This window comes from Peromyscus californicus, unplaced genomic scaffold, assembly GCF_007827085.1.
Source record: "Peromyscus californicus insignis strain IS unplaced genomic scaffold, ASM782708v3 Scaffold_4__1_contigs__length_199733344, whole genome shotgun sequence".
NCBI lineage: Eukaryota > Metazoa > Chordata > Mammalia > Rodentia > Cricetidae > Peromyscus > Peromyscus californicus.
In genome coordinates this window covers 193,554,567-193,577,414 of record NW_026294562.1, presented here as the reverse complement: position 1 = coordinate 193,577,414, position 22,848 = coordinate 193,554,567, and the positions used below count along the sequence as shown (strand labels likewise).

Here is a 22,848-nt window from a genome sequence, read left to right as displayed (position 1 = left end):
CCAACAAATCTCTGTTGTGTTCCTCTCCATTCATTTTTCTTAGGACCCACTGAGATTAACCAGGGACAATGTGAGACTGTGGGTTTGGATCTATGTGTTGGAGCCTAGTGGGCTCAGCAGAAGACTGCAGCTAAAGGCAGTGATTCTTGTACAATGCATCTATTGCCATCATTTGAGAGGTAAAGGGTGTGCTCTGTGAGCCTTTACTGATTACCACAGCTGTGTGGAGTCTAGAGAATGGCATGTCTTAGCCCTTCCTCCTCTTTCCCCTCTTATTTCCTTTTCTCCTCCTCTTCCTCAGTGTTACCAGAGCCATAGATGGATGGTGTAACTGACGTTTTTAGGGCTCGAACTCCATATCTTACTCATTTTCTGCATTTGGGACAGCAAGGGTCTCTGCATTCACCACTGCATTAAAAAATTTCCCCTATAGTTTATGTAAATGTGCCTTTAGCATTAGTCTAAAAAGAACTTGTTTGAGTTAGTAAAATAACAAGACCACCGTCTAGTGGTGACAGCAGTACAGCATGAACTCAGTCCACTGACTTCTGGAGACACCTATTTCTATTCATATTCAAAGTTCCTGAAATGTCTCTCCCCAAGGCACAAATGCAGTATTTGGTTTTGACTTGTCATGTTTGTGTTGTGGGTGGGACGCTGGCATCTGAATTTACCCTGTTATCTTTTGGTGTAAGCATGTAGCCCAGAAATCAAGTAATCGAGTTAAGGTTAGGCTGTCTGTGTTTTATCTGAAGGGCTCGGAACTCACTGTGGGGGTCAGATACCGGGGTGCAGCGTCCTCCTAGATCCAGTTCTGGTCTAGGCTGGCAGCGAGCATGTGGGGAGGCTGTGCAGAGCAGGTCCAGGGCAGCCTGACAGCTGGAGGAATGGGAGGGGCGGGTCTAGAAGGGCGGGGACATTCACCGGAAACAGCTGCTGGGAGGATGTGGCGCATTGGCTGGGTGTAGGGAAAGAGTGGAGCGTGGGCGGGATTAAAGTGGTGACGTAATCGGAAGCTGGGACACAAAGTGAACGCGGGGAAGTCGGAGAGTAACCCAGGTCAGCAGTGAAATTGCCGGTTCCCTGTCATTGCTCCGGGTCCTGCACCGTGGGGAACCGCGTGGTGCAGACCTGGGTGCGGAGGACACGGCGGGGTGACGCGGGGACCTGAAACCTCCCCGGAGCCACAGTCGCCGCGCGGGGCGGCCTGGGAAAGTCACCAGTCAGCAGCGCAGTGGCGGGAACCGCAGCCCGGTGGCCCTGGAACCTCCCAGGTCAGAGGAGCTGCAGGGCTGGGACATGGGAGGGGAGGGACCGGGGGTGCGAGCAGTTTCTCTGCTGTTCATAAGGAAGCCGGCTCCGAAGTTCTGCTGTGGATGTCTTCCCTTGGTGTATTTAGGTCATATGCAATAAGCCTGATTTTTTTTCAATTGATCTTCTGATTGCCAAAATATTCTTGTAAGAATAATCTAATCGAATATTTGAATTTATCTGTTGAGATTTGCAAGCACGATTGTCTTTGCTACGGTGGAAATGACAAAGCTCTTGAAATTTAAAATCATTCATACTAACTTCCGTGTTGAACCGCTTCCCTTTTATATACCCACCACCTTGGGAAGTTAAGCCACTTCCCAGAGAGTGGCGTATTTACCTGGAGACTTGGATTCTCTGAGGGCTTTTAGAGTATAGTCATGAAAGGAACGCCTGCAAATTTCACTGAATCTGAATAAATATATATATATATATTAATATATATATATAAATATATATATATATTCGTCTACCACAGTTTACTTGCAAACATTAACTTTTAAAAGTTAATTTCTGTCCACCGTTAATTTTCCTTCTGAGACATATGCATACTTGCTGTGGGATGTTCTGTATGGCAAATGTGTTGCTGATTAGTCAATAAATAAAACACTGATTGGCCATTGGCTAGGCAGGAAGTGTAGGTGGGACAAGGAGGAGAATAAAGCTGGGAAGTGGAAGGCTGAGTCAGAGAGACACTGCCAGCCACCATAAGGAGAAACAGCATGTGAAGATGCTGGTAAGCCACAAGCCACGTGGCAAGGTATAAATTAATGGAAATGGTTTAATTTAAGCTGTAAGAACAGTTAGCAAGAAGCCTGCCACGGCCATACAGTTTGTAAGCAATATAAGTCTCTGTGTTTACTTGGTTGGGTCTGAGCGGCTGTGGGACTGACAGGTGAGAGAGATTTGTCCTGACTGTGGGCCAGGCAGGAAAACTCTAGCAACAAATGGTGTCCAACGTGGTGGCAAGAGTTTCCACCTAAAAACTGAGAAAAAAGATTCTAAACCGGAGCTAAAAACAGTTCCTAATTGTCTTTCTCAAATGAGCAGCAGCTGCCAGTTTGATCTACTGGTGGGTTCCTAGCGTGTGCCCTTGACCTGCAGTATGGCGGGAATGAGGCCTCTGCAAGTGGCACATTAAGCTGCGTGGTGAATTTAGCCTTCGCTAGTACAAAACAAAAAAAGAGGTTTCTGGGCTACACATTGCTTGGCTAAAAGCATAGACCCCCCCCCCCCCCCCCCCCATAGCTCCCAGAGCTGGTGGTAAACCACCGCCATGTTGGGAAGCTGAGGTGGGTGGAGCCAGCAGCCACAACTGCTGCAGTTTAAAGCAATAGATTCACAATAAGACAGATTCAGATGTAATAGTTTACAATGTGCGTAAAAATGTACGTAGGCTTGAAAGAGAAAGAAAAAGGAATATATACAGTTATATAAAGAAATAAATAGTTTTTAAAAATAAAGTCTTTAAAGAGACAGTAAAGGTAGTATAAAAAATAAGCCATGTAAAAATGAATATTACACTGAGAATTTGGATTGTGTTGTCTTTGGGATTTTTAACTGCAGAAAAACATTTGATTGTAAAAGCTGTTGAGTTATGCCAAAATGTATATTTTAAAGATACCTTGACTTCAAAATTTGGATATAAGGATATGTTGCTTTGGAAAAGAGTCTCTTTTGTTCCCACAGAAAGCCAGAGGCTATGGATTTGTTCCAGATTAAGATACATCAGGTTTGACCAGCCAAGACCTCCTGAAGGTCTCTGATGACACCATGGCCCAGATGATCCAACATCCAGAACGATTTGAAGCAACTGGCTCAGATGATACACCCTCATGGACTATTCCATAATCCTAAAATTTTCTTTGTATCCCCATAAGATACAGCGCCCCCCTCCAGCAGGAAGTAGTAAGAGAAGCTACGCCCAAATTCCCAAATTATATGTAATTTTACTTTGTTAAGGTTAAAACCTTCCTTTTTGAAAAAAAAAGGGGGGGGAAGTGCTGTGGGATGTTCTGTATGGCAAATGTGTTGCTGATTAGTCAATAAATAAAACACTGATTGGCCATTGGCTAGGCAGGAAGTGTAGGCAGGACAAAGAGGAGAATAAGCCTGGGAAGTGGAAGGCTGAGTCAGAGAGACACTGCCAGCCGCCACGATGACAAACAGCATGTGAAGATGCTGGTAAGCCACAAGCCACGTGGCAAGGTATAAATTAATGGAAATGGTTTAATTTAAGCTGTAAGAACAGGTAGCAAGAAGCCTGCCACAGCCATACAGTTTGTAAGCAATATAAGTCTCTGTGTTTACTTGGTTGGGTCTGAGAGGTTGTGGGACTGGCAGGTGAGAGAGATTTGTCCTGACTGTGGGCCAGGCAGGAAAACTCTAGCTACACATACTGGGATGTAAATACAGCATTCTGAAAAGTGTCTTTGCCAGGCCTGGTGCAACAGGGCTTTAATCCCAACACTCAGAAGGCAGAGGCAGGTGGATCGCAATCAGTTGGAGGCTGCTAAGGTGTACATAGTGACTTCAAGGACAGCCAGAACTACACAGAAAAACACTGTTTTGAAAATGGAAAATAAATTAATTAATTTAAATAATAATAAATGCATTATAGTACAGAATAATAAAAAGCATCTTTTGAATAATAGTAATAATAATAATAATTATGATAACTCACCCATGTCAGAGAAATGTCTTCTATAGTTTTTTTTCTCCTTGGTCCAAGAAAGCATTCTGTCCATGGACACATGAACAAACTTATTTATTTATTTATTTATTTTGGTTCTGGTGTTTGCTGTGTTTGAGACCTGAATTCACAGTGTTGCTCTATCTGGCCCCGAACTCACCGTGTATACCAGGCTAGACTGGAAAACACAGAATTCCACTCACCTGTTTCTCCCAAGTGCTAGGATTAAATGTGTGCACCAACAGGATGATTCAAACTGTTGTTTTTTATTTTGTGGTCTGTTGACATCCTGTGGTGTGGCTTTTGACTATTCCCAAGTGGAGTGGCAATGCCTGGACCCTGCCCTGAGGGCTTTGTGCTGGGACTATGTTGTAGTGTTGTAGGAATTTAGCAAAGTCACAGTTTCTTGGATAAACATTAAATTGAACAACCATTTTTTGGAAGTACTTTGACCTTGAAGAATCCTTGTGGAAACAGTGAATGTATCCTGTGATCTGTAGAATTGTTTTTACTGAAGGGGCATTGTAGCCATCCTGAGACTTTGGTCACAAGATGTCACAGGCACACCTGAGACTTTTGTTGTGTATTGCAAAGGACACATAATAAAGGACTAAAGTCATGGGGGCATGTGATGCTTTCCTTTAGTGAGACATGTAAATGAGATAAGGAAGCTTGGTTTGAGAAAATACTTTGTGTAACTTTCAATAAATACACCTTTGTATGGGTGTTCTGGATTCAGTTCCTCAAAGTTTGGACCTTCTTAATGTCACATAGACCTACAATTTCATATTGGAGTGCCCTCTTTCTTCAACCAACCCCTGTTACACTGTACACCCTGACATTGCAGAATTACAGCAGTATACCTGGGCAGTGGTAGGGCATGACTCCTATCCCAGCACATGGGAGGCAGAGGCAAGTGGATCTCTGTGAGTTAAATTCCCGCCTGGTCTACTGAGCTAGGTCCAGGACAGCTAGGGCTGATACACAAAGAAACCCTGTCTTAAAAAACCATAAACAACAACAACATTAACAAAAAAGAAAAAGGAAAATTGCAGCAGTATAATTTTTTGTGACTGAGAATTGTTTGCTTGCAGTCTCCCTTTCTCCTCTTCAGTATTTGTTGACAAACTAATCTGCAAGTATGTGAGTTTTGTGTGAATGAGTCTCAGTCACACAGAATAAAGTGAATTTCACAAAGGAAAAAATAAAGAAATGTTCTCTCTTCTTCGTGTGTGTCTTTTTGGGAGTGTAAGGCTTCATCATTGATCCATGATCAATTCAGAACCTCACTAATGTACAATGTTCTCTTCCCAATCATTCAGTACCATTTCTGCCACTGAGTTTTGATTGAGCTGTGATTGGAAGTGGGATTCAAGTTACAATAACTAAAATGTTGTCTAAATATTTTCAGTGTTCTGACACTGCAGGAGTTGGGAAATCATTTATATAATCCTGTATTTACTTTTCTCTTTTCTCCTGAGCACAGTACTATGTTAGAAATTCAGGTTATTCCTCAAATTCTGTTTCCCATGTGCAGGGCTCACTGATCACCATGACCTGCTCACCTGTGCTGCAGAACAAAGTGACCTGGAAGGAGAGAGGAGACAGTAGCTAAGGATCCAGGTATGGTGGAGACAATGGTGAAGGAGTGGAAAGGGGATCAAGTGAATGTGGAAGTGGGACATGAAATCAGTTTTGCCACATTCTGTTTCACTAGAAATAATTCTGGAGACTTCCACTGAGAAAAATGTCCTCAGGATTATCCTAATGTAGTCATGTGAAGGCTTTCTTCAGAAGAATTGATAATGGAGTCAAATAAAGTTTTATTGACTATCTATGCATGTGAGTGATGCTGTCCTTATTCACATCAGAGATCATGTTTTCATACCATTATTAAATAATTTTCATTCATTGTTTTAATGTATTATAAAAATGATGAAAATTAATACCTCTAGGTTTATTTATTGTATTCAGAATTTTTGAGCTTTGGTATTCTAGCACATTCTCTACCTTTTAGTGTTTTTGTCTCTGTTACTGAAAATAATGCCAACAGAGTTTTGATAAGAATCAGGAACTATATTTACAGCCTACTTCACTGCATCTGTACTGCCTCCTCTTGTCTCCCATTGCCTGTTGGAGATTAGGATAAATATTTACAATGCACTAGGACTTATGCTGATTCAGTAAAGTACTGGTTGTAGGTTCTCCTCCAGGATCCATGCCTTTACTAGCCCTGGGGAAACAGGCTACGTTTCCAGTACCAGGCACATTTTCCCTCTTGTCGAGAGGGTCTTAATCCAAGTAGAAGCTGTTGGTTACAGCCTAACTATGTGTCCTACTCTTGCACCCCTAGGGCTATCATGCAGTACACATCATTGGTGTGGTTCATAGGTGTCATGGCTGGGTAGGACAGTTGTTTGGCTCCCTCCTTGGGAAGGTTACATGTCACCTTCTGATACCATGAAAGCTAATCCCCAGGGAAGAGGCTTTGAGGTGAGTTCCATCCCCAGCCCCCTAGGATTTGTCTGAAGTGTGTGGCTTCTTCAACACTAGGAACTCAACTTCTGTCTCTAGTAGGCAACGGCGGGCAACAGCAGTAGCCTGCAATGTTTGGAAGTTTCTTGGACAACTGTGACCTATAACTTCAAATCAGGTTTGTTTTTTTTTTTTTAATTTTATTTTTCTATCACCAGCTTGATACAGTACAAATTCTTATCCTAATAGTGAAATGTTTCACTGAAGTTTGCCCAGTGATTGAGTAAAACTAAAACTTATTATAAGCCACAGTCATCCTAGGGTCCCCTGCCATGTAGCCTCTCTGGTTCTGTGGGTTGCAGTATTCTTGTCCTTTGCTTTATATCTAGTGTCCACTTATGAGTGAGTACATACCATGTTTGTCCTTCTGAGTCTGGGTTACCTCACTCAGGATGATATTTTCTAGTTCCATCCATTTGCCTGCAAATTTCAGGCTGCCATTGTTTTTCTCTGCTGAGTAGTACTCCATTGTGTATATGTACCACATTTTCTTAATCCATTCTTCAGTTGACAGGCATCTAGGTTGTTTCCAGGTTCTGGCTATTATGAATAATGCTGCTATGAACATAGGTGAGCATGTATCTTTGTGGTATGATTGAGCATTCCTTGGGTATATGCCCAAGAGTGATATGGCTGGGTCTTGCAGTAGATCAATTCCCAATTTTCTGAGAAACCGTCACACTGATTTCCACAGTGGTTGTACAAGTTTGCACTCCCACCAACAGTGGAGGAGTGTTCCCTTTGCTCTGCATCCTCTCCAACATAGACTGTCATTAGCGTTTTTGATCATAGCCATTCTGACAGGAGTAAGGTGCAAACCAGGCTTCTTACCCCTGGTGTTGGTCATTTTGTTAGAAATTCTATGGCTCTTGTGAGGAGCATCATCAGTCCATTTGGGAGATTTTCATTTACACTCCAAATGTATAAGCTTACAGAGACTTAGATATATTATAGGCGTTTTTTGTTTGTTTGTTTGTTTATGGATGATAATAGTCAAAGAATAGATGGTTACTACAGTCATCCTGGTTGTTTACTCACATCTGAAGGTTTGGAGCTAAGCACTTCCTATAGAGAACATGGAATGTCTATCTTTCTAGGTCCAGGTTACCTCATTCAATATGGTCTTTCCTAGGTCCATCCATTTACTTGGAAAGCTCATTATTTCAATTTCTTTACATGAATAGTATTCCATAATGTGTATGTACCACACTTTCACTATCCAATTGTCAGATGAAGAACATTTGGGTTGTTTCCATTTTGTAGGTGTTGTTAGTAGAGCAACAATGAACATGGCTGAGCAAGTGTCTGTGGAGTAGGATATCGAGTCCTTTAGGCATATACCAAGGAAAGGAACAGCTGAGTCATGTGCTGAATTTATTTAATTTGAGATTTTGTTTATTTAAATGAGGATGCTCTGTTTTTATTTTTAGTGTGGCTTAGTGTTTTTTTGCGTTTTTATTTGCTATGGTTTCATTTATATGTTGTTGCTGGTTGGACTATTGGTACTATTTTTCTTCCCTCTTTTTGAGAAATAGTGGTTTGCTGTCTTACCCATAGATGATTACTTCACAGTTCAACTGTATTTCTCTATTCTTCATTTGAAATTTATTATTTCCCATGTTCTCACGAATGATTCCTCTGACTCTCCTGGATATATTTTGCCTCTAATTTATTATCTTCAGGGCTGTTTTTAGTGAAATGAATTGTGTTAATTGGTGACTATCTTGAAATGCACTTACGTCTCCTTCAATTTTTTTTTTTTTTTTTTTTTTTTTTTTTTTTTTTGGTTTTTCGAGACAGGGTTTCTCTGTGTAGCTTTGCGCCTTTCCTGGAACTCACTTGGTAGCCCAGGCTGGCCTCGAACTCACAGAGATCCGCCTGGCTCTGCCTCCCGAGTGCTGGGATTAAAGGCGTGCGCCACCACCGCCCGGCTACGTGTCCTTCAATTTTAAGAGAATAGTTTTCTTTGTGCAACAAGTTCCTTGATAGTGATTTTCTCTCCAAGCTTCAGATGTCTTTCCATGCTCTCCTGGCTTTGTAATCATTGACTGGACACCTGATAGAATTCTTTTTCTTGGGTCTTTTATGTGGTTGGACATTGTTCTCTAACAGCTTTCTGTATTAATGTTAACTTTTCTGTTTTGACCCCTTGATTTGAGAGGGAAGCGACCATCAATTCATTGTTCCTGAAAGAGAAAGCCAAAGAAGATAAACAGTTAGAAATGGTTGATTCTCCAGTAATCACGTTTCAGGTCAGTGGTCCTTTTCACTCTTTATCTAAAAGGGTTATACACTGATGTATTAAAAGTCTTTAATTTTCTGCTTCTGATACTTTTTGAAATTTTATTATGAGCTATTCTGCAAACAGAGAATCAACAAAATCACACACTGAAATTAAGCAGGTCCAAAGACTCTACTAGTCATTGTACTTTCTTTCTTTCTTTTTTTTTTTTTTTTTGGTTTTTTTGAGACAGTGTTTCTCTGTGTAGTTTTGGTGCCTGTCCTGGAGCTCACTATGTAGACCAGGCTGGCCTTGAACTCACAGAGATCCGCTTGCCTCTGCCTCCCCAGTGCTGGGATTAAAGGTGTGCACCACCAGCACCCGGCCTTATTGTACTTTTATACAGTTAGAGTCATCGTAGGAAACAGAAGTTCTGGAGCCTCACATAGGATTTTATATTTTCACAATCAAATATATTTTGATTTTTTTTATCCACCACCAAAAGCCCAAAAACTTTTCATAGAATTAGAACTTGAAAAGCACTTAACTTTGTATCCTTCACAACTGTTGTTCATTACCTTCATTCAGTCCCTTATATACATTGTTTCTGTGTACATATACCATTGGGTAGATTCTGCAGATGAGCGAAAACGTGGTGTCTTCTTTATAAAAGTGTATGACCACGCTTTGGTCAATTCATTTTCTTGCAAATTTTTTATTTTATTTTTTTTCTATAGCTGAATTTTCCTCCATTTTATACAATTTTCATTATCCATTCATCTGTTTATAGATTATTAATTTGATTCCAATAGCTTTCCTTTGGTGATTAAAACAACAGTAAGTATGAGGTATAAATATCTCTGTAGTGGGGTGTATTATTCTGTGGGTATATGGCCAAGAGTGAAAGAACTGGGTCATAAGTAACTTCTCTCTTCAATTTTTTCAATAATCTCCAAATGGATTCCCCTATGGCTGTATTCATTTGCACCCTCCCTCCCATCAACAGTGCATAAGTTTTCCTTTCTCTCCATATCTTCTCAAACATTTGTTGTCAGGTTAATTGATGACAGCCATTCTGTTTGGGATGAGGCAGTATTTCTAAGAAGTTTTAATTTTTGCTCCCATGGTGGTCTTCTGGGATCCTGAATGCTTTGCAGTGTTTGTTGGCCATTTGAGTTTCTGTCTTTGAAAAGCGTGTATTTGGTTCATTTGCCCATTTGTTGATTTGCAGTTTTATTTCCTTGGTATTTAATTAATTTAATTTTGGTAAATTCTTGCTATGAGCCTTATCTAAAATGTTATAGATTCTCTTAGCTATACTTTAATATGTTCTTTTATTTATTTTTGGGCTTCCCTCAATTTTTATTACTCATTGGGAGTGAAGTGAAATACTATTCCAAACTTCTGAAATTGTTATTTGTCTCTGTTGGCTTATGCATACAGAGATATTCCTAGGGAAAATTTGGATTATATCAAATATGACTGATACAGATTTTTCTGTCTGTTCATAGTAGCCCAAAAATTTCCTTAAAATTATTCCATAGACTACTTATCTTAGATGTTAAAGTTTAAATGACAGTATGTAGTGCTGTTACAATCCTTGCCACTGTGGAAAAAAACCAAAACTCTTTGGCTACAACTTTAGTCATATATTCTGTCTTCTAAACCTATACCTTTGCTGTTTAATGGATGGCATTGTACCTAGACTTTAAACATCCCAATTGACGCTGTTAGAATAGAGTCACGTAAGGCCCAGTTCACACATTATTTATTTGCATCAGTATTTTAGCATGATCTACAGGTACAACATTTAAAGCACATTTCCTCATCATGAATTTTCCCTCTGAGACATGTCTGATGTAATCCTGTGTAACGTAAACACAGAATCCATAACAGATAGATAACCATGTGCAGACCTTAAATGTATTTAATGTTTCATGTATACTGCTTATAAGACTATTGTCTCAACCTGTTTTTACAGAGTTAGAACATTCATGATAGAATGTGACCGTATTAGAAATCTTCTCTTTGAGTAATTATCTTCGCTCATCTATATTCCATCTCATTATATCTAGGAAAGCACTTCCAAGTAGCCTGTGGTCAAACCATACTTTTTTGTTTCAGGGTCTGTTGACATTCAGGGATGTGACTGTGGACTTTCCCCAGGAGGAGTGGGAATGCCTGGACTGTGCTCAGAGGGCTTTGTACATTGATGTGATGTTGGAGAATTACAACAACCTGGTCTTTGTAGGTGAGAACATTTTGCTTGTAGAATTCCTAACCCATCTTTTTTTTTGTTCCGCCTTCATAGGATGTAAAATCTGTTAGGCTGTCCTGAAAAAACCAACGGGAGACAAGGCAAAGTTTAGTATTAGGAAAGAACTTTTTTATGCTATTTAGTTTTCTCTTTCCATTTTCCATTTCAGAGGTATTATCCATCCTTCATTTTGGTTCCAAGATTCATCCATAAACTCAGTAGCATATAATATTTTCACTCATATCTTAAACCTCCGTGTCCATTATTGCAATGATATGGTTTTATTTGTGAGACAAATTCAAGATATATAAACAGAAAATGCTAAATATACTGAAATATGTGACTACAAATATTAATCAGGAATTCTTGCCTAAATTCCTCAGCTTTATGTTTTCAATTACTGAGAATAATACTGTCTTAGACTTCTGTATTCTTTCTGAAAGTTCTAGCATGGGTCATGGTTTTCCTCAAAGAACATGTGGATTATGTATGCAAGGTAGATGTGATCACCTAAAAGAAAGAATGAAATTGCCCTGAAAAGTGGGGAGGAGACAGTAGCCTTAACTAGGGTTGGCTAGTGAACAAGCAAGAGAATAGTAAATACTTCAAGTGAAGGAGAAAGCAAGACCTGGAAATGTTTTTACCATATTCAGTTCCACTTGAAAAATATGCCTGATTGGGGGCTGGAGAGATGGCTAAGCAGTTAAGAACACTGACTGCTCTTCCAGAGATCCTGAGTTCAATCCCAGCAACCACATGGTGGCTCACAACCATCTAATGAGATCTGGTGCCCTCTTCTGGCCTGCAGATATACATGCAGACAGAATACTGTATACATAATTAAAAAAAAAAGAAAATATGCCTGATCATTTAATTTTGTGTAGTGTCTTGCCCCAGGATGCAACCTGTCTGTTGAAATAACTGTTGGAAGGCATTGTGTCTTATTAGTCCTGAATGATGGTGGCTTAATACTAGTACAAAATGAAATTTTATTTAACTATGCTGAGATCAGATTGGTATAATTTTATAAATTTTAAATTTAATGTGAATCCATGAGGTGGGATTATTCTGTAATTTCCTTCCTTGTTTGCATATCATCATATTACATCCTTCATTTTCTTCCCAATGTAGAATACACGGACAGCCTCTAGGAAATAATCTCAGGAGTCAGTTAGAATACAGAGTAGACTCGAGAATAACCCTGTGAGGAAAGCTAGGAAACACAGCAGTGTGTGGAGCTCAGACAGTGGAGGATAGAAATAAGCAATAGGTGCCCATGATAGCCCTGCCTCAAACGGTCTAGAGCCTCTGATGTCTGACAGAATACTGTCTTTGCATCCATTATTTTTGAAGTATCTAATGTGTTTTCTAGAGAAAAAAAATAAGCCCTGTGATGCTTTTCAGTAAGACTTTAATCTTGAAAGGAATTGGGTCTTCTGAACAGTACTTGTCATTGCCTATCACTTAGTAAGTGTAAATACTGTGAACCAGGGATCAGATTAAATTCCTCTTCATCAATTTCCGAGAAGACATCTTTTCTAAATATAATCACTCAGTGAGCTCTCTCACAAAGCTAATTCATAGCTGTAAATTATTTTTCCATCTTTTTTCCAGTTAGAGATTTTTGATAAAGATGAGCTATCTGTTATAAATCATTGACCTTTCAAGGCTTTCATGCTGTTTTTGTGAGTATCCATACAATTACAGTGAATGAATAATGTCCATTACTGGGAACTCTAATCTAAGTAGTTCCAGGCTCACTTATCTTAAAAGAGAACTTAAGGAGACAGTCATTTATCACATGCTTATCATTGGGAAAAACCCTATTAATCTAAATTTTGCTCATTTTCAGAGAATTATTACAGATGTAATCCTGTCCATCAACATGTGAAGACGGAAAAGGAGTCTTGTCAGTGTAATGACCTTGGGAAAGTGCTTTATGACCCCTCCACATGTGCACTTTATAGAACAAGTCAAACTACAGAAAACTCTAATAACTACACATGTAGTAACAACAAGGATGCCTGTACTGACTCATCAAACCTAGATAGACATGAAAACATGCACAATGGAGAAGAACTTTGCAAATCTAAAGACCATGGGAAAACTTTAAATTTGTGTTCCATCATTACTCAAGATCAAAGACTCTTCACTGCAAAGAAGGAGCACAGGCAGGGAGAATATGATGACTATTTTGCCTCTGCATATAGTCTTTTGCAACAAGCAATTCGAGAGACACCACACCAATGTGGGAAATGCGGAAAATGCTTTAGGACTGCCTCATACCTCACTGAACATGAGAGAATTCATACTGGAATTAAGCCCTACAAGTGCAATGTTTGTGAAACATCCTTTACCCTGCTTTCAAGTCTTGATATACATCTAAGACTTCATACTGAGGAGAAACCTTACAAATGCAAAGAATGTGGAAAGTCATTTCATCAGTTGTCAGCATTTCATAGCCATCTGAAATTGCATAATGGAGACAAACCTTACAAATATAAAGAATGTGGCAAATCCCTTACCCACTCTTCCACTCTCAAGAAACGTCAGAAAAAGCATGTTGTTAGGAGAAATTATATTTGTCAAGAATGTGGCAAAGTCTCTCATAGTCCTTCACACTTTAAGGATCATTCCAGAGTCCATACTGGAGAGAAGCCTTTCAAATGCAATGAGTGTGACAGAGCCTTTCCCCACTATTCATCATTGAGTAGACATAGGAAAACTCATAATCCAGAGCAAATGCACAAATGTAAAGAATGTGGTAAGTCCTTTCTTGAATTATCATATCTTAAAACTCATTACAGAATCCATACTGGTGAAAAGCCTTTCAAATGTAAGGTATGTGACAAATCCTTTACCTACCACTCAGCCCTTAAAACACACCAGAAAGTTCACACTGGGGAGAAGCCTTACAAATGTACGGAATGTGATAAGTCTTATACTCGATTCTCATCTCTAAGAGCACATCAGAAAATTCATACTGTAGAGAAACCTTACAAATGCAAAGACTGTGACATGTCCTTTATTGATCTTGCAAGTCTTATAAAACATCAAGGAGTTCATACTGGAGAAAGACCTTACAGATGTAAGGAATGTGACAAATCCTTTACCAGTTTCACAGTTCTTAAAAGACATCAGATAGTTCATACTGGGGAGAAACCTTACAAATGTATGGAATGTGAAAAGTCCTTTACTCAGGAGTCAAATCTTAGAAGACATCAGAGAGTTCATACTGGAGAGAGACCTTTAAGTTGTAAAGAATGTGACAAATCTTTTACAAGGTGCTCCTACCTCAGAGCACATCAGAAAATCCATACTGGGAAACCATACAAATGCAATGACTGATATATCCTTTATCCTAATTTTGAGTCTTAGAAGACATTAGTAAATTCATACTGGGCAGAAACATACCATTGTAAATAATGTGACATAGCATTTTCCAGTTCTCTGCTTTCAGATCACAGCACTACACAAAATAGAAACATAAATTTGTGAAAATCTTTAATGAAGGCTTACATCTTAAAAAATATTCTAGAGTTTATATTAAATAAAATTCTGGAAATATAAGAGTGGGAAAAGCTTTTTTATTTCTTTCAATGTATATACGTGCTTTGCCTGTAAGTATATCCATGCACTACATGTATGCCTAGCATGGGCAGAGGACAGAAGGGGTCATCAGATCCCCTGATGTGTAGTTACAGACCATTGTTAACTGCCGCACTTGAGTTGGGAAGTGAACCTTGGTCCTCTGGAAGGGCAAACAGTGGTTTTACACAATAAACCATGTCTCCACCCCTGGTCAAAAATGTAATAAAAACATTTATCTTGTTCAACATCCAAAAATTCATAATATGGCAGGTGTGGTGGTACACTTCTTTATTCCAAGCACTCAGGGTGCAGAGGCAAGAAGATGTCTGTGAATTGGAGGATATCATCATCTCCATACTGAGTTCCAGGACAGCAGAACTACATAAACTCTTTGTCAAAAAATAAATCCTAATAGAGTTACATAAAAACTATGACAAAACTTTTAGTTTTCTTTCTAATTGTGTTGTATATCACAAAATTCATACATCTGAGAAACCATATAATGTTAGAGAGTATATACTCCCCATGTCTTTCTGTCTGTTGGAAATTACACCTCCCCAACTGCACTGAATTTGACAAACTATATAAATAGTGCTGTATTTGCAGAGATAAAAGTAAATTCATCAAAAACATTCTGATAAATTCTTTTATTCATCTTCAAAATCATACTAGATTCAAACCTTACAAATAGCAAGAAAGTAATTGTGAGGAGATAGGCTATGAATGTGACATCACTCAAATATTGAGATACAACTTAGAAATCCCCAAACACTTAAGGATGTGGTGACATACACCTTAAATCCCGGCTCTCTGGAGGCAGGGGAAGGCGTGTCCTTGTGAGTTCTAGGGCAGTATTGTCTACATTGCAAATTCCATGTCAGCCAGGGCTACTCAGGGAAATCCTATCTGGAAAAAACCAAAACAAGATAAACAAATCTCTAAGGGCATGCAGGAATTCATTTTGAAATACTTAACCAAAATTGCGGAGGATTTACTTGAAACTCTATAATAAAATGGTAAAACTTGCATTGACTGCTAGTATACTTTCACTGAGATAAAGGAGACATGTGAGACTCACCCTAAGCCATAAAACAATGGTAATTACCCCAGGCTTATACAGTTGTTTGTTCTTAGTAGTTTTTGAAGTGTTATGAATCTATGCTTTAGCAACTACCTACTGCAAGAGGAGACTTCTTTCTGGAATGTTGAGAGTAATACAAACATAATTTTAAACATGAATATTTAGATTTTAGATTAATGTTCATGACCATTATCAAAACATCAATAGCTTCTGCTCTACAACCTATAGTTCCCAAATAATATTTTTGTTTTTGTTTTTTTTTTTACCATGGCATGAATTCCTCTCTGTGGTGAAGGATTGAAATCCAATCGTGAAAGAATTTGTTTATGTCCATAAACAGTGGTACAAGTTTTGCACCAATACTCACACATTGTCTAGCAGGTTATTGTAAAATGCATGGCCCAGCCGTTAACTAGACTATTGACATAATTTCTCTGCCAATAGTCTGTACAGAATCTTACAGTGCTACAAAAGCTAGCCAGCAGGGGGAGTCACCTGGCAAGTTCAATATTGCTCCATATCTTGCAACCAAACTGGTGTCTTCAGCTACAACATGTACTTATGGTCCCAAGAAAGAGCACTGGGAACGACCTGCTTTGTTTAGGGTGATGATGGGACCTCCCTGATTAGTAAGTCCTGTAGCATGAATCTTAAAAGGTCTTATTAATAAAAACAAACCTGAAGCCAGGTATTGGGGTGAGCACAGGAAGATCAGAGAAGCAGAACAAGCCACAGTCACCTCACCTCACCAATTCCTCAGCTGATCTTGTTTCCTCAGACTGGAAGCCTCTGTGTTCTCATCTGAATGGATCTCAGCTGAACTGCTGCTAAAAGCCTAAAAGCTTAACTAGACTCTAGTTCCTGGTCCTCACGCCTTACATACCTTTATGCTTCCTGCCATCACTTCCTGAGATTAAAGCCTTGAGTCACCATGCCTGGCTGTTATCAGTGTGGCTTTGAACTCATAGAGATCCAGATGAATCTCTGCCTTCGGAATGATAGGATTAAAGGTGTGTGCCACCGGTTTTTCTGGCCTCTGTATCTAGTGGCTGTTCTGTTCTCTGACCCCAGGTAAGTTTATTAGGGTGCACAATATTTTGGGGAATACAATATCACCACAAAGTCCTAGGCAGGTAACCAGTACCTGGTACAGAGAATTCAATTATATAGCCTCAGTGTCTGGGAGAAGCATTATTTACCCTTTGAGATACCTTTGTTTAAAGTTTACTATTAATTTATAAGATAGGGTGTGGTGATTCATTTTAATCTAGGAAATAAAGCTTCCCTGAAGATCAGAGGTCAGAGCTAGCCACAGGGTTAGCCATAGAGGTCAGGCAGTGGTGGCACACACTTTTAATCCTAGTACTCTGAAGGCAGAGGCAGAGATTCATCTGAATTTCTGTGAGTACAAGGCCACGCGAGCTACATAAGACTGGTCTAGTCTAAAAGAGAAACAGAACTGGGCAGTGATGTTATATCCCTTTAATCCCAGCACTAAGAAGGTAGACACAGGAAGTAATATGCCTGGAAGACAAAGGAATCTAAGGAGGGAAGAGATAGGAACTAGCTCTCTTTCAGCTTGAGGAGTAGGTGAGGTAAGAGATGCTAGCTTTGGTTTGCTGTGCTTCTCTGATCTTTTGGCTTTCACCCTGATATCTGGCTCCAGGTTTTTTTTTTATAAGACCAATTAGGATTCATAAAACATCAGGTGTCCAACTTTTGGGGCATGAATTCACAAAACCTGCTTGCTTTTGGCTTTGCAGCCACTGAGTCAGGCCAGAGCTACATGCAGCTGGAGTCTTCACTGTGCTTGGGCCAGAGTCCCTACCCTGCTGGCTAAGTTTCCATTGCAGCCTATCTGCAGCAAACTTCTGAGCACCAAATGCAACAGGGGTTAGCAGCTTTTGCACATTGCTCTGTGCAGACAGCTGTCTCTGTTGCTTCTTTCCTGGTGGGTTATGGCTTTCTCTGTATGCCACTCATTGGTCTGTTGCCACACCATCGTTTGAATAATCATTGTAAGCTGGTTTGGTAAGTCAACTGGGATTTCTTAAAGAGGGAATTAGTTAAAGAGAGTTTTTTTCCCCCCACATTAAAAGTGGGAAACACTATTACAATGGAAAGTGTTTGGTCTTTGTTTGCTAATATACTAGATGTTTTGAAAATGGAACAATTTAAATGAGAGGAAAATTAACATAGATGGGATTTATGTAATGTCAGTTATAAACATTATTGGTTTGACCATTCTTCTTTTATCCCTAAAAAATGTTGGTTTATACTAGTGCCAAGATACAAGTCTTAGAAAAACTTATTAAAACAAATCACAGAAATATTCAGACCCAGAGAGAGGAATTTAAAGGAGAACCAATTTCAGCATTTCATTATAAGTTTACATAGAAACTGCCTACACCTTTCAAACAGCCAACCTGAATTTATCCAGTAACCTTACAAGAACTGCCAAATGATAGATATCCCCAAGAATATGTAAGAGTTGAATGGACTCCTGTGCAAATGATAGATGTGAGGAGATTCAAGAAAGCAATTGTCTCATATTGCAAGGACTCATCTTTTGTGAAGGAGATGTTAAACTTTTGGTCAACTTGTAATAGAATCATCCCTCAAGACTGGAGAGAGTTTGTTACAGCAGTTGTGGAGCCTGGTCCCCAATTACAATTGAGGACCTGGAGGAAGGATGAGGTTAAGGCCATTGAATAATGGAGTAGGGCTAGAGGTATTGAAATTTCCCAGAATCACCTTCTTGGAGAAGGCAGTTATGCTGATGTACAAAGATAATCTTTATATGATGTCCACACCAGGGCTTTATGCCACACAGCATATACTTGGAATGCTTGGAACAGAATTGAATTAGAAAAGAAAATTGAGTCATTTAAAAAAAGCTATACAGGGTCCAAAAGAAACCTTCACTGATTTCTTACAAAAGCTGTCTTCAGCAGTAAATGGAATGATACCAAATTCAGAAGCTAGACAAATAATAATTGAATCTCTGGCTTTTTAAAATTCTAATGCACAATGCAAAATGGTAATTAGGCTGTTTAAGGCAAGATCAGTACCCTTGGAGGAATGGATGCAAGATAAAATAAACATTGAATCTCATGACCACCATGGTGCTTAGATAGAAGAGATGATTTCCAGAGGTTTGAAAAAAAATAGTAATGTCAAAAGTTTCAACTGCAGTTAACAAGGTCACCTAACAAGGTGCTGTAAACAGGGCATTCCAAGAAACAATATTTTTTTCAAGGAATAATCCTAACAGAATGCTCTCTGTTGCTAGAGTTTTCCTGCCTGGCCCACAGTCAGGGCAAATCTCTCTCACCTGCCAGTCCCACAGCCATCAGACCAGACCAAGTAAACACAGAGACTTGTATTGGTTTCAAACTGTATGGCCATGGCAGGCTTCTTGCTAACTGTTCTTTCAGCTTAAATTAATCCATTTTTATAAATCTATACCTTGCCACATGGCTCGTGGCTTACCGGCATCTTCACATGCTGTTTCTCATCGTGGCGTCTGGCAGTGTCTCTCTGACTCAGCCTTCCACTTCCCAGCTTTATTCTCCTCCTTGTCCCGCCTACACTTCCTGCCTAGCCAATGGCCAATCAGTATTTTAATTATTGACTAATCAGCAACACATTTGACATACAGAACATCCCACAGCACTTCCCCTTTTTTTTTTTTTCAAAAAGGAAGGTTTTAACCTTAACAAAGTAAAATTACATATAATTTGGGAATTTGGGCGTAGCTTCTCTTACTACTTCCTGCTGGAGGGGGGCGCTGTATCTTATGGGGAAACAAAGAAAATTTTAGGATTATGGAATAGTCCATGAGGCTGTATTGTCTGAGCCAGTTGCCTTCAAACAGTTCTAGATGTTGGATCATTTGGGCCATGGTGTCATCGGAGACCTTTCAGGTGGTCTTGGCTGGTCAAACCTGATGTGTCTTAATCTGGAACAAATCCATAGCCTCTGGCTTTCTGTGGAAACAAAAGCAGAGTCTCCTTTCCAAAGTAACATATCCTTATATTCAAATTTTGAAGTCAAGATACCTTTAAAATATACATTTTGGCGTAACTCAACAGCTTTTACAATAAAATGTTTTTCTGCAGTTAAAAGTCCCAAAGACAAGACAATGCAGATTCTCTGTGTAATATCCATTTTTACGTGGCTTATTTTTTATACTACCTTTACTGTCTCTTTAAAGACTTTATTTTTTAAAACTATGTATTTGTTTCTATAACTCTATATATCATCTTTTTTGTCTCTTTCAAGCCTACGTATCTTTTACACACATTGTAAACTATTACATCTGAATCTGTCTTATTGTAAATCTATTGCCTTAAACTGCAGCAGCTGTGGCTGCTGGATCCACCCACCTCAGCTTCCCAACATGGTCATGGTTTAGCGCCAGCTCTGGGAGCTATCGGGGGTCTATGCTTTTAGCCAAGCAGCGTGTAGCCCAGAAACCTCCCCTTTTGCTCTGCACCAGCAAAGGCTAAATCCACCATGCAGCTCAAAGTGCCACTTGCAAAGGCCTCATTCCCGCCACAGGCAGGTCGAGCACGCACGCTAGGAACCCACCAGTAGCTCAAACCAGCAGCTGCCGCTCATTTGAGAGAGACAATTAGGAACTGTTTTTAGCTCCATTTTAGAATCTTTTCTCAGGTTTTAGGTGGAAACTCTTGCCCCACGTTGGACGCCATTTGTTGCTAGAGTTTTCCTGCCTGGCCCACAGTCAGGGCAAATCTCTCTCACCTGCCAGTCCCACAGCCGTCAGACCAGACCAAGTAAACACAGAGACTTGTATTGGTTTCAAACTGTATGGCCATGGCAGGCTTCTTGCTAACTGTTCTTTCAGCTTAAATTAATCCATTTTTATAAATCTATACCTTGCCACATGGCTCGTGGCTTACCGGCATCTTCACATGCTGTTTCTCATCGTGGCGGCTGGCAGTGTCTCTCTGACTCAGCCTTCCACTTCCCAGCTTTATTCTCCTCCTTGTCCCGCCTACACTTCCTGCCTAGCCAATGGCCAATCAGTATTTTAATTATTGACTAATCAGCAACACATTTGACATACAGAACATCCCACAGCAGCTCTCCCTTTTGGATTATGCAGAAGGTGTGGCAAATGAAGAAATGGACTAATGAACGTAGATCAAAAAGTTCCAGACGAGGTAATCACTTGCCTTTGCCATCGGGAAATGCCCTGAGGGGCCTCTTGTAGCCCCCCATGTCAAATTCTTTTCAGTCCTTTCCAGTTCATCATGGAAGAAACTTCTTCCCAGAACAATTAAAAAACCTAATGCTTACTGTTAAAAACCATACTATTCTGGATGAAAGAACAGCTATAGAAAAGTGAACAAAATATTCAGGAGAAGCCATAAAGCATTTTTGGGGGCAAACTTCTATAAATAAAGACCAAAATTAAAAAAATGAATAAATGATGTTGCAATTGAAGGTCTTTTAGACACAGGTGTGGATGCAACAATAATTGTCCCAGAATCTTGGCATCCAAATTGGCCTGTTCAGGAGATAAATGTTCAGCTTTTAGGGATTGAAACATTATAAGTGACTCAGAGTGCAAGATTGGTTGAATCTATAGGGCCAGAATGACAGGAAAATTAAAGCCATATGTGAATAATATAGCCAAGAATTTATAGGGATATGATTTGTTACAGCAGTGGAATACCCAGATTAATATTCCTCCAATCTCAGAAACAAACCATAAACCAACATGTGTTTCTGGGGAAAACATTAGAAGATATTATAAAGAACAGTCACCAAACATTCAGATTGTACAAGAAAAAGGCACAACAGCTGCTGATCTTTCAAAGGCATCAACAGCCCTACTTTTAAAGTGGTTAACAGATAAGCCTGTATGTGTTGAGCAATGGCCTTTAACAGCAAAGAAACTGCAAGCCTTAAAAGAGGTGGTATAGGAACAGTAAATATTCAGCATATTGAAGAATCAATCAGCACTTGGAAGTCTCCTGTGTTTGTTATTAAAAAGAAATCTGGAAAATGGAGAGTTGTAACAGATCTAAGAGCTGTTAACAAGGTGATTCAGCCAATGGACTTTCTACAGTCTGAAATTCCTTTGCCTTCTCTGTTATCTAAAGAATGACATCTTATAGTTATTTATTTAAAAGACTGCTTCTTTACTATACCTTTACAAGAAAAAGAAAACAGTTGCCTTCATGGTGCCTACTTATAATAATTCTTAGCCCATTAAGAGATATCAATAGAAGGCTCTCACAGAAAATGTTAAATAACCCAACACTGTGCCAATATTTAGTATGACATCCATTGGAAGTAATATGTAAACAATTTCCTCAATATATAGTTTACCATTAAATGGATACATTTTACTAGCTGATTCAAATGTAGATACCTTAGAAAGAATGTTTGAAAAAGTAAAGAAAATTTTGCCTCGTTGGGGATTACAAATTGCTCTTGAAAAAATACAAAGAGAAGATTCTATTAAGCATTTAAGATATGAAATAGGTTTATAAAAAATTAGACCCCCAAAGGTGCAAACTGGGTGAGATTGAGTGCAGGCTCTTGATGACTTTCAAAGATTGCTAGGAGACATTTCCATTGATGGCCCACTATTGGGGTAAAAAGTGATGAACTGACTAATTTGTTCAAAACTTTAGATGGTGACAAGGACTTAAATAGTTCAAGAGGATTATCCACTGAAGCTGAGAGAGAATTGGCTTTGGTGGAAAAAAATACAGGGGGCACATTTGTATTGTTTGGTTCCAAAGCTTGATTGCATTTTGGTTATTTTACCCTCTAAGCATTCTCCTTCAGGAATATTCATGCAGAGGGAAGATATTATCTTAGAATGGATATTTTTATCAAATAAACAGAGTAAAAAATTAAAAACTTACATGGAAAAGGCTTCTGAGTTGAATCTAAAGGAAAATTGAGACTTTGACAGTTAGCAGTAATAGACCCAGCAGAAATTATAGTACCTTTTACTAATGATGAAATTGGCAAATTAAGGGTAGAAAGTGAACCTTGGCAAAGAGCTTGCAGTAAATTTTTGGAAGCGATTAACAGCAAATATCCCAAAAGCAATAGAATTCAACTTATAAAGAGAGCAGATTGGATTCTGCCTTGTATTGTATGGGAAACACCCA

At 39.2% G+C, this 22,848-nt stretch overlaps 1 protein-coding gene across 1 annotated transcript; it reads left to right on the top strand.

Moving 5' to 3' along the window:
- Window positions 1–993: 993 nt before the first annotated feature.
- LOC128095651 (zinc finger protein 54-like) lies at window positions 994–14,586 on the top strand. The gene is made up of 5 exons (XM_052714822.1): window positions 994–1,274; window positions 5,541–6,656; window positions 8,691–8,790; window positions 10,884–11,010; window positions 12,869–14,586. The coding sequence occupies exons 3-5, from the start codon at window positions 8,761–8,763 to the stop codon at window positions 14,362–14,364; spliced, it is 1,653 nt and encodes a 550-aa protein (XP_052570782.1). The 5' UTR covers window positions 994–1,274; window positions 5,541–6,656; window positions 8,691–8,760; the 3' UTR covers window positions 14,365–14,586.
- Window positions 14,587–22,848: the final 8,262 nt, after the last annotated feature.

What these genes read in the sequence shown, in the direction of transcription:
- LOC128095651 (XM_052714822.1), top strand. Translation starts at nt 8,761, where the DNA reads ATGGTTGATTCTCCAGTAATCACGTTTCAG. An exon ending in CTCCAGTAATCACGTTTCAG is followed by an intron (nt 8,791 to 10,883) that starts GTCAGTGGTCCT and finishes TTTTTGTTTCAG; the next exon opens with GGTCTGTTGACATTCAGGGA. An exon ending in CAACAACCTGGTCTTTGTAG is followed by an intron (nt 11,011 to 12,868) that starts GTGAGAACATTT and finishes GCTCATTTTCAG; the next exon opens with AGAATTATTACAGATGTAAT.